The 13,724-nt window shown below is 42.3% G+C and overlaps 1 protein-coding gene across 11 annotated transcripts in view; it reads left to right on the top strand.

The window, feature by feature from the left end:
- Nucleotides 1-13,724, top strand: part of OSMR (oncostatin M receptor) — a 66,429-nt gene that overhangs the window by 42,463 nt on the left and 10,242 nt on the right. For 6 of the 11 annotated variants that reach the window (XM_037002352.2, XM_037002374.2, XM_017667584.3 and 3 more), the window contains 7 exons: nucleotides 1,922-2,101; nucleotides 3,097-3,201; nucleotides 7,064-7,237; nucleotides 7,769-7,936; nucleotides 10,789-10,870; nucleotides 11,348-11,420; nucleotides 11,739-13,270. In XM_037002352.2, coding sequence (XP_036858247.1) covers nucleotides 1,922-2,101; nucleotides 3,097-3,201; nucleotides 7,064-7,237; nucleotides 7,769-7,936; nucleotides 10,789-10,870; nucleotides 11,348-11,420; nucleotides 11,739-12,311 — 1,355 coding nt within the window. In that variant the 3' untranslated portion in view covers nucleotides 12,312-13,270. Of the gene's footprint in view, nucleotides 1-1,921; nucleotides 2,102-3,096; nucleotides 3,202-7,063; nucleotides 7,238-7,768; nucleotides 7,937-10,788; nucleotides 10,871-11,347; nucleotides 11,421-11,738; nucleotides 13,271-13,724 lie in introns of those variants that run through there. The other 5 variants (XR_012131514.1, XR_012131513.1, XM_017667579.3 and 2 more) reach the window with 3 other exon arrangements.

The raw sequence follows: 13,724 nt of genomic DNA, 5'->3' as shown, positions 1-13,724 counted from the left end.
TGGAAGGTTGTATTGTACCTATCATTCAAGAGTTAGGCTTAAATTTGGATTAAGTGGGCTAGATAGGGGTTGGTGGTGACTAGTTAATTTTTTTAAGAACTATCCAGTGTGTCAAGTAAGAAATAGAAGTTAGGATTGTTGCACAAGAAAAATGAAGGAGTTATTTAACGTAACTTTTGCTTGTCAAGAACTGTATTAGAGAGGGAAGTAGAACAGTTGTATTTAGGACCAGAACAGGAAAAGTGGGCATTTCATTCACCCTGGAGGAGCTGACAGGCAAAAAGATAGGCTGCCTCACATGAGGCCTGTCCAAACATTGCTGAGCACTATTATCTGTTTTGGGTTCTCTATCTGTGGGTTCCCACCATAACTTCCTTCCCCATCTCCTGCCTTCAGACCCCGTTACCATCCCAGGAGGCTCTATCCAGCCTTCCTTAAGTGGCACATGTTCTTAAATCATTAGAGTAGATAAAGTCACTGATGTGCTATAGACAGATCTATATGGTTAAGCTAAATCATACTAGAGTGTGAGTGACTGAAAAAGAAATTTCCTTTCTTCTTCCCTCTATCTCCACTCTTTAAAACTTATTTGAAATTTTAAAGCAGCTTGATAAGAGTTATGATTCCAAATTTGGGATTAAATTTTAGCTAATGTGAGTAAGTGAAAAATTTCATCTTCAATGTGAAAGAGATTTGTTTCATTGATGGAAGAAGACAGAGAAGCCATATAGGTAGAATATAAAAAGGTCTTCTTGGGGAACCCTTTGCCTTACACCTAGAGCTACATATTCCTTTGGGTGTCCCCATCTGAATAATAACTTCATGCCCTAAAATAAATAATAACACCATGCTTTCACATTGATGTTCAGCTGTAATTATGATTGCCAGATAAAATACACGATGCCCAGTTAAATTTGAATTACAGATAAACAATGAGTAAATTTTTAGTGTACATCTGTACCATGCAATGTCTGCTCCTCCTTCATTGCCTTTCTGAGCAATTACTTGCAGGCCCATGGCTTGATCTGGGTATGCTTTCACTCCAGTAGCCAGCTAGGATTTGTGTCCTATGAACAGTGGTAGGTTGTGAAGTCAGCCTTGAGGAAAGAAGAGGAATTCTTGTCCCATAAAGTCTAGGGGGAACTAGAAATCAGTAGAATGGATAGTGCACGGGGATCATACCACTTTTTTCCAATTTCCTGACCTTAGGGAAAAGTAACCTTGCATATAAAGTACACTGAGGCAGCAGCTTTGCTCATGAGTAGTGTGCACACCCTTCTGTGATCCAGCTTAGGACATACTGGAATTTTTGGTGGTGTTTTTGGTTTTGACCCCAGTCTCTAACCCTGACATCTCAGAAGTAGTAACTAGTTCAGGGGCAGCTGGCATTATGTGGCGGAATTAAACTGCGTTATTCATTCATTCAACAGATATTTTTTGAAAGCAGGTCAAGTACCAGACATAGTTCTAGCTCAAGGTTCTGCAACTTTTTGGGTAGAAGGATAGATAGTAAATATTTTAGGCTTTGCAGCTCCATTTTCTATTCTATATTTTGGGTTTTTTTAAAACTTTTTAAAAATCTTAAACCCATCCTTAGCTCAAGGGTCCTAAAAACAAGGTTCAGAGGCTGGGTTTGTTCTGCTGGCAGTAATTTGCTGACCCCTGTTTTAGGGGCTGAAGTCTGGTTGGGTCTCAGGTCAGGACAAGAGGCATCTGAAGGACAGATGTGGGTATCTGCTGGGAAGTGAGAGGCAGGAAAACACCTAAGAAAACCCCACCTCTCCCCGTCTGCCCAAGCTCTGGTAGCCATTGAAGTGGTAGGACTTGTAACTATTAGCTGCAATGCCAGTTTGGATTTTTCTTTTTTAAACACTTTTAAAAATGTATACATCTGAAGCTCTGCTGTATTTGTCATGTACAGAAGAGGTTGAAGAAGAAAGAGTTAAAGGCACAGAGGATGGATTCTCTCTGTCGTGGAAACCCCAATCCGGAGATGTCCTAGACTACCTTGTGGAGTGGTGTGACCACCCCTGGGACCCACTGTGTGATCTCCAGTGGGAAAACCTAGGTCCCAATACCACCAGTACAATGATTAGCTCAGGTAAGAACTGTCCACACCACTCTCCTACTCCACCCACCTTGCAGGAAGTTCAGCTAGGCTTTCTGGACCATCTTAACAATCCTTTGTGCTAAACTAATTATTGTGAAATTACAAATCCAGCATGGGTGCTAGGAGTCCACATTTTGCAGGATTTGACCTTTAAATCTGCTTTTACAGAGATCATCTGGACCTAAGGCTGGGCTAGGTTTTCATGAATTCATTCCTCTAGTTCGGTGATCTCAAGTAAATGGCAGAGGAACAGAGAGCTTTTACTGAAGTGAAGAAGTTTATGGATTTGGCAGATGATCAGTACAGAGTTGATGGGAGTTGATCATCAACTCCTTCAATTTCAGTGGAATCTATAGAACCTGATCTCTTGCCTCCCACGTTGGATTTGTAATTTAAAGTTGCTATTTTAGCAGAGTCAAAGGAACCTGGGTTTGCGGCTTGAGCAGGGGATTGGTGTTGCCATCTGCTGGGCTCAAGGTACAGACGCTGGAATTGTCTGGGTCCGTGAGGTGAGAGAGGCCTGTGGAAGGCATTCAGCTGCCCTTGGTGATCAGGGAGGCAAGGCTGTCCTGGCTGGAGCAGTGCAGTGGCAGGGCAGGTGCTGAAGGCAGACTGCAGAGGCGCAGGCGTGCAGGGAAAGGGAAGACGTGGAAGCAAATCCTTCCACATGCTTGGCTTTCATGAGGAGAGGACAAGTCACTTGGAGTCAACAGAAACTTTAAAATGGTTTTCTGTGTCTGGTCAAATTCTGCACCCAGTTTCATGCACGTGGATGAGGGCGATGTAGAGGGCAGCTCTTGCAGGCTTCACTAGAAACAATGGAGAAGTCCAAGGCTTGACAGCAGACGGCGAAGCGGAAGTGCTGGAATCCTGAGAAGGAAATTATTAAGGGGGCCCCAATTCACTTTTCATTCTCTTCCTTTCCAGAAATAAAGAGAATAATACCATTCTGTGTTACTGAAAATGTGTTGATTCTTCTTCTCCAGATGCTTTTAGACCAGGGGTCCGATACAACTTCAGAGTTTATGGCATCTCTACAAAAAGGATTGCTTATTTACTAGAGAAAAAAACAGGATACTCCCAGGAACTGGGTAAGTTTAAAGCATTTAATGTGTTCATGGCTAGTCTTGTTCAGAAAAATCCAAAGACTCCTAGCTCTGGGTTTGAGAAGATTTCAACACCTTTCCTAATTTTCAGTGTTCTATTTATTCTGGTAATTGGATTTCTAAAAATTATTTTTTTATCATTCAAATGTAAAATATTGTCGCTAAAGATGATTTATGTTATGCAAAAGAAAAAAAGCTCATTGCTAAATACCACCCAAAGGCAAATACTCAGTTAATATTTGATGTATATCCACGTCCTTTCTCTGTACAGATACATACTTTTAAATAAAAATGGGCTCTTACTCTATGCAGTTTGTAAAGTGCTTTTTTGACTCACGTCACTAAATATTAACCATATCATTGCAAAGAGCTTCATTGTTTGCATATGTCAAATCACCTGTTGGACCTTTAAGGTGATTACAGTGGTTTTCAACTACAAAATCCATCTGCAGGTATTTTTCAGTCGCCAGTGCTCAAGCTCTCTTTTTTCCTCTGGCAGTCTTATGCTCTGAATCACCATCATTTTAGCTAAATCTTTGTCCTCATCCATGATAATAGTTTTTAAATGACATCCTAGAGGTAGAATACTTGAGTCGTAACGTTTGAACCTTAGTTTTTCATTTATAATTTTTTATTAATTAATTTATTTATTTTGTTGTCATTAATCTACAATTACATGAAGAATATTATGTTTACTAGGGTCCCCCCTTCACCAAATCCCCCCCCACAAACCCCATTACAGTCACTGTCCATCAGCGTAGTAAGATGCTGTAGAATCACTACTTGTCTTCTCTGTGTTGCACAGCCCTCCCCATGCCCCCCACACAGATTATACATGCTAATCGTAAGGCCCCCTTTCTTTTTCCCCATCCTTATCCCTCCTTTCCCTCCCTTTCTCCCCAGTCCCTTTCCCTTTGGTAACTGTTAGTCCATTCTTAGGTTCTATGATTCTGCTGCTGTTTTGTTCCTTCAGTCTTTCTTTTTTTCTTATAGTCTTTGGGTTTGAGGTGAGTCTCTTGTAAGCAGCATAGAGATGGGTCTTGCTTTTTTTATCCATTCTATTATTCTGTGTCTTTTGATTGGTGCATTCAGTCCATTTACATTTAGGGTGATTATTGAAAGATATGTACTTATTGCCATTGCAGGCTTTAGATTTGTGGTTGCCAAAGGTTCAAGGTTAGCTTCTTTAGTATCTTACTGTCCAACTTAACTCACTTATTGAGCTATTTTAGACACTGTCTGTTCACTCTTTATTTTTCTCCCTTCTTATTCCTCCTCCTCCATTCTTTATATGTTGGTTGTTTTTGTTCTGTGCTCTTTTGTGCTTCCTTTAACTGCTTTTGTGGGTAGTTGATTTTATTCTTTGCCTTTAGTTAGTATTTGGTTGGTCTGCTTTCTTTGCTGTGATTTTATTTTCTCTGGTGACATTTATTTAGTTTTAGAAGTGCTCCCATCTAGAGCAGTCCCTCTAAAATACCCTGTAGAGGTGGTTTGTGGGAGGCAAATTCCCTCAATTTTTGCTTGTCTGGGAATTGTTTAATCCCTCCTTCATATTTAAATGATAGTCGTGCTGGATACAATATTCTTGGTTCAAGGCCCTTCTCTTTCATTGCATTAAGTATATCATGCCATTCTCTTCTGGCCTGTAAGGTTTCTGTTGGGAAGTCTGATGCCAGCCTGATGGGTTTTCCTTTGTAGGTGACCTTTTTCCTCTCTCTAGCTGCCTTCAAAACTCTGTCCTTGTTCTTGATCTTTGCCATTTTAATTATTATGTGTCTTGGTGTTGTCCTCCTTGGGTCCTTTCTGTTGGGAGTTCTGTACACTTCCATGGTCTGATCAATTATTTCCTCCCCCAGTTTGGGGAAGTTTTCAGCAATTATTTCTTCAAATACTCTTCCTATTCCTTTTTCTCTCTCTTCTTCTTCTGGTACCCCTATAATGTGGATATTGTTCCTTTTGGATTGGTCACACAGTTCTCTTAATATTGTTTCATTCCTGAAGATCCTTTTCTCTCTCTCTGCGTCAGCTTCTATGTGTTCCTATTCTCTGGTTTCTATTCCATCAATGGCCTCTTGCATCTTCTCCATTCTGTTTATAAATCCTTCCAGAGATTGTTTCATTTCTGTAATCTCCCTCTGGACTTCATCCCTTAGCTCTTGCATATTTCTCTGCATCTCCATCAGCGTGGCTATAAGCTTTATTTTTAATTCTTTTTCAGGAAGACTGGTTAGGTCTATCTCCTTCTCAGGGTGTGCCTCTGTGATCTTGGTCTGTATCAATTTCTTCTGCCTTTTCATCGCGATAGATATATTTGTGGGGAGCTGGCGTGTGTGTTGGGTAAGAGAAAGTCCCTTCTTGCCACTTTATGGCCTTCCTCTCCTGGGAGAATAGCAGCCTCTAGCGGCTTGTGCTGGGCAGCTGCGTGCAGACGGGGCTTCTGATCTTGCCCAGCCGCTATGGGAGTTTAGCGTTGCAGTTGCTGTGGGCGTGGCCGGCCTCAGGCTTCTCCTCCAATATGGCAGAGCCACATCGGAGGGGGAACAGGCAGGAGGTTGTTTATCACAGTGAGGGGCCTCCAAGCTGTGCTGCGGAGGTTCGGGCACCCAGAGCTCCCTGAGGTTCGCAGCTGCTGGGCTAAGTGTCTCAGGGCACTTTGTCCAGCTGTGGGGTCCCTGTCCCTTTAAGACTTCCAAAAAGCACTCGCTTTTCTTTGTCCCCAGGGCGCCAGCTGCAGGGACCCGCTCACAGGTCTTACTGTCCTGTTTCCCTAGTATCCAGGACCCCGTGCATGCACTGTGTCTGCGCTCCAGGGTGGATGGCTAGGGCTGGGTGATTAGCAGTCCTGGGCTCCCTCTCCCTCCCCACTCCGACTCCTCTCCTCCCGCCCGGGAGCTGGGGTGAGGGGCGCTCGGGTCCCGCCGGGCCGCGGCTTGTATCTTACCCCCTTTGTGAGGCGCTGGGTTCTTGCAGGTGTGGATGTGGTCTGGATGTTGTCCTGTGTCTTCTGGTCTCTCTTTTAGGATTAGTTGTATTTGTTGTATTTACAAAAATATATTTGCTGCTCTACTCACACCACCATCTTGGTTCTCCTCTCATTTATAATTTTTAAATATGACTGGTATATACCGGAAATCACTCCCCAGAAATTTTACCATGATTCCCCCAGCAATGTAGGGGAGCTTTGACCCTCCCATGTGGTGGCTTATTAACCTTCCTGGCATCCAGTCTCACACCTGCTGAAAGATGGCACCTGGGCCCTTGATTGTCTTGCATGAATCAGATCAACTCTTGGGGGCTCTCCACTTGATGGGTGCTGTCCGAGACAGGCAGGAGGTGTGTAGTGTTGGTATTGTGAGTCACATACCAGGTGTGCACAAACATGTGTGGTGAAACAGGCTCAGGGAAGCCTTCAGAATAAACAATCCTAGATTTTTTTTCGTGACACTTGGGCAACTTTGCATTGTCACAACCTGGGAGTTTGAGTTCTTCAAATCCATTTTTCAATTCTCTGGTCAGGTCTGCTTTCAAATACTATTTAGAATTCAAGAACAGAATGAAGTCTAAGAAAGCTTTTATTCTATTTCTTGCGCTGTGACTTTGTGCAAACTATTAAGCCTCTTCTGGCATCCATGTCTTCATCTGTGAAAGGCAAGGCTTGATCAAGAAGACTGCTCAGTTCCTTCCCAGCTCTCCCAATATCAAAGCATAAATTCTCCAGAGAAAAAGATAAACCTCCTTATCTTGGCATAAACTACTACAGTCTCCAGAATTGGCTGTTTCTTTTAGTTTACATGAATGCTCTGAAAATACTTCCAAATCATGACTCTTACCCACCTTCCATTCCTAGCTCCTTCAGTCAGCCCTCAAGCAGTCATGAGTAATTTGACATCCCACTCCGTCACTCTGAGTTGGAAAGATTACGCCACTGAATCCGAACCTGGTTTTATACGAGGTTACTATGTCTATATGAAATCCAAGGCGAAGCAGTGCCACCCAGGATTCGAAAAGGCAGTACTTTCAGGTGACGTTTCTTGTTAACTTTTCCAACGTCTCCCTATTCAAGAAAAATCACTGAGAAGGCTGCTATCTCTGTGGCCAGGCTGAATTCTGTTCTCACAGGCTTTGATGATCAAATGATGTTCTCAAACTAGGTAGTGGACAAGATGATGGGGGCAAGTATTTTAACTTATTTTGAAAAACAACATGGCCCAGTATTTTGAAAAGCCACTTGACTTACTATCAGCTCCTTAAGAAAACTTGGCACTTAGGAAACTTTCTTGCCAACACCTTTTTCTAAGTTTTAACTGTCTCTGGCCAATTTGTGTGCCTTTCCCTGGACCATCAACATCCCTGGTTTAGTGGATTATTTTGCTTTGCTTGCCGGCTCCTGAAGAGTTTACTGATATCCATAGTGTAATTAAACTATGATTTAATTTTTGGTTGATTTAAAAATGTTGACAGTGCTGAGTCAACAAGATTATTAGTGCCTAGCTCTATCGAAAGGGCTTATCACATTCTAATTTTTCTTGAAAGAAACATTTTTTATTTACAGATGATTCAGTATGTTGCAAATACGTAATCAGTGACCCGGAACAAAAGACACTTGTCATGGAGAACCTGCAGCCGGAATCCTCCTATGAGTTTTTGGTCACTCCGTACACAAGTGTTGGCACGGGCCCCCATGGTGCTTTCACAAAGGTCACGACTCCGGGTGAATACTGTGAGTTTTTCAAGTCAAAACCTCAGGAGTTCCTGGGAAACTAACGAATCACACACACATTGCCCCGAGTTTTGTCTAGGTCAGGAAGTTTTAAACCTTTCTTCTCTCTTCTCTCCTTGTAACTGTTCCACCAAAAAAATGTTACACAGAATCCCACTACATAAAACAGGTAAGAGTGAAACTAATCTGGCTGATGTATGGCCTGGAACCTTCCTCTTGCTTCTCAGTGGCCCCTGAGGCACTTGTCTAGAACTAAGTCCCAGAATAGCTTGAAAATCACAGACAGCATATTTTAGTGTTGATTTCAGAAGAGCCATGAGTCTTCTAGAGAAGGGCCAGTGTGTTTTTCTCAGCAGAATTGGCTGCAGCCAGCCTTTTAGCTGGTTTCCCTCATGGCTGGGATGTTTGGGGGCAAACAGAGATGGGTGGGGTGGGGTCAGGTGGGTGTTAGGCAGGGGCAAGAAATGTTTGTTCACAAGCCTGGTGTTTGCAAATTTGTTGTGAAAAAGATGAGATAAGGAGATACGTATTTTCTAAATGCATGTGGCTTAACAGGAGGAGAATGGAGAGAAGGAAAAATAGCAGGAACTGGTTAACGGGAAATAAGTTCTCATAGTAAACCCTGACCCCCAACAAACATACAGGCGTGGAAGAAAATAGATACTGATGGAAGGAGGAGAAGTCAGTATCAAATAGGGTATCATAGGAGATCCGCACTAGGACATCTGAAGATAGCTCTCTCTGAAAAATAACGAGGCTGAAAAGTCTGCCTGAAGTTACCCGCTGTCCTCTGGGCAGGACAGCTTCGCTGGAGGTGGGGCCATGCGGCTGGGATGGCCCCATCAGGTAGAGCTGCTGAGCGGTGAGTGCCCTGCCCAGCAGTGAGGATGCCCGGGGCCGTGGCGGCAGGTGGCGGCGCTCCCTCCTGTTCACTACTAGATGGAAACACGGCCCCCGGTCTCCAAGCCAAAGGCCGGAATGCTCATGGCCGGACCAAGAGTTCAGTTAATGATGTACATCATTTGAGCACTCTTGCCATTTTGGTGTTAATTTTAAATTTATTTTCAGGCTATCTTTACTCCAGCTTTGGTATTTGCTGGCTGGTAGGTATATCCTTGGCTGTATACACACATACATATACATATAACACTTATAATTATTTCAAGTGTATTATCTACGTTTATCTTCCTTATTCATGCTAAAGCTCCCTAGCCTTGGCTGTGACTCTCTTGATCATATTGCTCATTATTAAAAAAAGAGAATAAACTTCTACATAATTACAGTATTAATAACATTCCATAGTTACAAAAATAGATGGATGAATCTCACAAATTCGGAGTGATGGAAGCCAGACTCGACTCTTGCTGCAGTTCCATTTGTAGAATGCAGAAAGAGACAAATGCTGCTTAGCTGTTAAAAGACAAGATAGTGGTTACCTTGGGAGGGGATAATGGCTGGATGAGGACACCATGGGTATTTCTGGGGAGCTGGTAATATTCTCTTGATCTGGGTACTGGTCACATGGGTATGTTCAGCTTGTGAAAATTCATCAAGCTGTACACTTATGAGCACTTTTAGGTATGATTATACTGTTAACAAGAAGTTTAGCAAAACCAAATTTAGAAACTACTATGGTTAAGTCCCCAGGCTTGTTCTTAAATACATTATAAATCCATAGTTTAACCAAATCTTAAAACTGTTAGTAGTCAGAAGTATTGAACTTGAGAGGGAGGCACTCTTCATTGGAGTCCAGAGGAGGGTTCCTTCCCTTCTCTGACAGCAGGGTTAGTTTTCCAGGCTGGGTGTAGGGTGCTTGCTTGGCACCCTCTTACCTTTCTGCGTCCTCTTCTCCAGATACTGGTGTGGCCTCATCAATGGGTTGGGCCTCTACCTAGGTCTTCCCTCCCTTTCAAATTCCATCTTTATCCACCACACCTCTGTCTCCAAATCAAACCCCATTCCTTCCAGGACAACCAGGTGTTGGAACTGGGTGTGGGGAAGGCAGGGGAACAACCAGATTGAGCAGAAATATATGCACATGTGAATGACTGTTAGCCTCCAAACCCTCCCTGTGCAACTTGCATTTGTAAAAGGTGTTTACCAACCCAGATGAATAATTAATTGGTGGACTTGCAGGCAGTAGCAACAGAATGATGGGCTTTTAAAGAAAATGAAGTACCAGTTGACATATCTGAGATGTAAAAGTGGAATTATCCCAGGTTAAGAAATATTCAGGTAATTTTCTCTGAAACTAGATGGAGTGTAATTAGTTCATTTTTGATGTACAACCAAAAAGACCCCAGAATCTCAGTGGCAAACAAAACTATTTTTTTGTGCTCACAGCTCGGCTGATCTAGGATGGGCCAGGCTGGACTCCAGGCTTCCATCAGGTTTAGTTTGTTCCAGTTAGCTTCACTCTGTTGCTCAGGCCTAAGGGGCAGTGCTAGGATGGACAAACTCTTCCTAGGATGGATGACAGGAACACAAGAGGGCAAACTGAACTATGCAGTACTCCTACAGCAGTTACTAAGATTACAACTAACATCCTGTTGGCCGGACCAAGTCACACAGCTGAGCGCAAACTCAATGGGCAGAGAAGTGTGTCTACCATGAAGCTTTGGCCAGGGGGGAGTGAAGAATCGGGAGTGACGTGCAATCTGTCAGAATAGCCACTGAGTCCCTGTGTCGGAGGGTTAGCTTTGTCCCCACTGTCAGGCAGGGCTCAAATTGAATCTTTTACGACTAAGACTTCTGAGGAATAATAAACACGTAAAATTACTCTCAACCTTAATTTATTCCTTTGAGAAAAGAAAAGTCCTTGTTAACAACATCCTCCTTTTTTTCTTCCCCAGCCTACACACTGATGCGGTTCCTACTCCCTCTGATTTTCTGCATTTTGTTCATCACAGTCGTCTGCTACTTGAAAAGCCAGTGGTAAGAGTGTGGGGAAGTTTTTTTCTCCAATAAGAAAGTCAGAGAAAAATCTACAAAGGAATTTAACGTACGATAAAAATTGCACTGAACAATACGAGGAAAAGTGCCAGAAAGAGCAAAGGAGGCTTAGAGGAAAATATGAATATTTTTTAACAATCTTGCTTTGCAGGTCAATAAGGAAAACAACAAGCATTTAAAAAGATGGAAAACTTGTTTACAACAGTAGCTTTTGTATTTTACCTACTGTGTGCTCAGCAGTGTTCTAACACATATACCACCACCTCCACAAGTACTGTAATTGTCTCCAGTGAACCAAAGAGGAAATCAGAGCATAAAGGAGTTAGGCAGCTTGCCCAGGGTCACACAGTTAATGAATGATGGAGCAAAGATTAGAATTCAGGACTATCTGACTCCAGAGTTCTCCCTCAGCTTTTCCACTGTATTGCAAAATTCAGTCAAATTTTCACTGTTTTCTAGGATGAAAGAGAACTGTTATCCTGACATTCCAGATCCTTATAAGAGCAGCGTGCTATCATTAATAAAGTCCAAGGTAAATGCTGGTAAACTGTGTGTATACCATATGTCTATTAGACACTAATCCAAGGTTGGGGGTGTAATAACCATCCTTTCCTAGACCTCTTCAAGAAAATAACAAAGCACAAGCCACCTCTGCTCCCAAAGCCATGAAATGGCTGAATGGGCTTTGATTTATTTTGTCAGGAGAAATACTTCGGTTTTCAACACCACCTTAAGCTAACTTGTGACTAGGATGAAACATGAAAAAACACTGAAGCTCTAAGGGCATTTCACATACTTTATATACTCAGATACACACATGTTATACTTCCATATTTTGTTTTTATTCCAGGAGAATCCTCATTTAACGATAATGAAAGTCAACGACTGTATTCCAGATGCTATTGAAGTTGTTAACAAGCCGGAAGGGAATAAGATGCAGTTCTTAGGCACAAGGAAGTCACTCACAGAAACTGAACTTACTAAGCCTGCCTGCTTTTACCTCCTCCCCACAGAGAACTACTTGGGCCCTGGACCTCACATCTGCTTTGAGAACTTTACCTACAATCAGGCAGCTTCTGAGTCTGATTGTTGTGGCCGTGTCACAGTATCCCCTACAGCCCCACCAAGTCAGCTGGGACTACTGACTTCACCAGAAAATTTACTAAAGGCACTAGAAAAAAACTATATGAACTCTCTGGAAGAAATCCCAGCTGGAGAAACCTGTTTGAATTATGTTTCCCAGTTGGCTTCACCCATGTCTGGAAACAAGGAGAGTCTCCTCACAAACCCACCACTGCCAGCAGTCTGTTCAGAGTATAAAATGCAAATGGCTGTACCCCTGGGTCTTGCCTCACCTCCGTCAAGTGAGAGTAGCAGTGTCTCCTCGATCACCCTTTTAGATCAAGGTGAATACCATGGCTGATCAGTATACTCATTCCATACCTTTATGCTACACAGACACTAGGAGAAGCATAGCCAGCACCATTTCATCCCCAGATACCTCGGGGCTTAATCCCAGTGAGCTGTCACCATTAGTAGGTCTTATTTATATAAGACCACTACAATCTTGCCAGGTTTCGAAGGTTAGAAGCTATGAAACTTAACATTCCTTGCTGTAGAAATGGTAGGATCATGGGAACAGGCTTACTTTGCTGCTGTGTGCTCCAGGCTCACCTTCCTAACAGCGGACCTGGCGCCTGATACAGGGACAGACCTGCCCACTCAGTACTCGACAGGGTGGCTGTGGTCTTAGAAGTTCAGTTTGTAGTGAGAAAGTATTTCCATTTTTACCCTATTTAATATTTCAAGGGTAAAATAAGTAGATTTAAGGCTTTACTAAAGGACACAGAAGATTTGTTACATAAACTGTCAATGTTAGTTTATTTTGGATGTGTTCAATGAAAAAGTCACAGGTGTTTGAGCCCATAACAGATTTTAAACTTGCCTCTAAGTGATAAGAATTTGTAGTTCATTGATGTAGTAAAATTAACAGTTCTGGGGCACAGACCTTACCTAATAGGTAAGCCATGTGAATGAATCAGTATGATTCCCACAACCTCCTCCTCTTTAGTTTACCACTGCTAAGAGTGGGATTGGCAAGAAACCTCTTGACTCAGTGCCAAGGTGAGAACACTCCTCCATAGTAGATGCCAGTCTTCTGCCATAATTTTTGATGACTACCTCAGAATAGAAAAAGGAAAATACATCATCAGTTCCATTCACGTTTTATGGTTCCTCTTTTTTTCAATAACTATAATATATAAATAACCTGTTTTCATTTAGTATCCTTTGTACTCTGCAAAAGGTTATCTGGGTCAAGATAACACCTTCATTTATATTGCTATTATGATAACATAAATAAAATGAAAACTCATTGCTGGATCTCATCTGGACTTAACTGTAAAAAGCTATATGGAGTGGGAAATTCTGTATTGGCTCAGCAGCACTTTTTTCTCCTTGAAACAATATACATAAAGTACTTAGTACAGAACAGGTGTTCAATATATGTTAGTTCCTTTCTCTTCTTCTGTCAATTCTTTATGTTTATCCCATTTCTAAACAAACGTGAGTAAGGGCTCCTTTTCGTGTCTGCTGCCTGTGCCTCTGGTCCCAAATGCTCTGCACTGCGCATCTTTCAATGCCTAAATATACCTATACAAATCAGGACTTCTGTCCAGGCTTTTCAACTTTTTCCTTACATCTAACAGCCTATTGCTAGAAAAACTGGTTGCATACTCATACCATAGTTTAATGAGTACTTTGGTTAGTTTAAGACTTTGGGGACAATAATGTCATTAGCCTCTTTGTGTCCCTTTGTCATGATACAATTATTAAA

The sequence above is a fragment of the Manis javanica genome, chromosome 1, assembly GCF_040802235.1.
Source record: "Manis javanica isolate MJ-LG chromosome 1, MJ_LKY, whole genome shotgun sequence".
NCBI classification, from domain to species: Eukaryota; Metazoa; Chordata; class Mammalia; order Pholidota; family Manidae; genus Manis; species Manis javanica.
The sequence above is the reverse complement of the archived record's forward strand: the minus strand, read 5'-3'. Positions and strand labels throughout refer to the sequence as shown.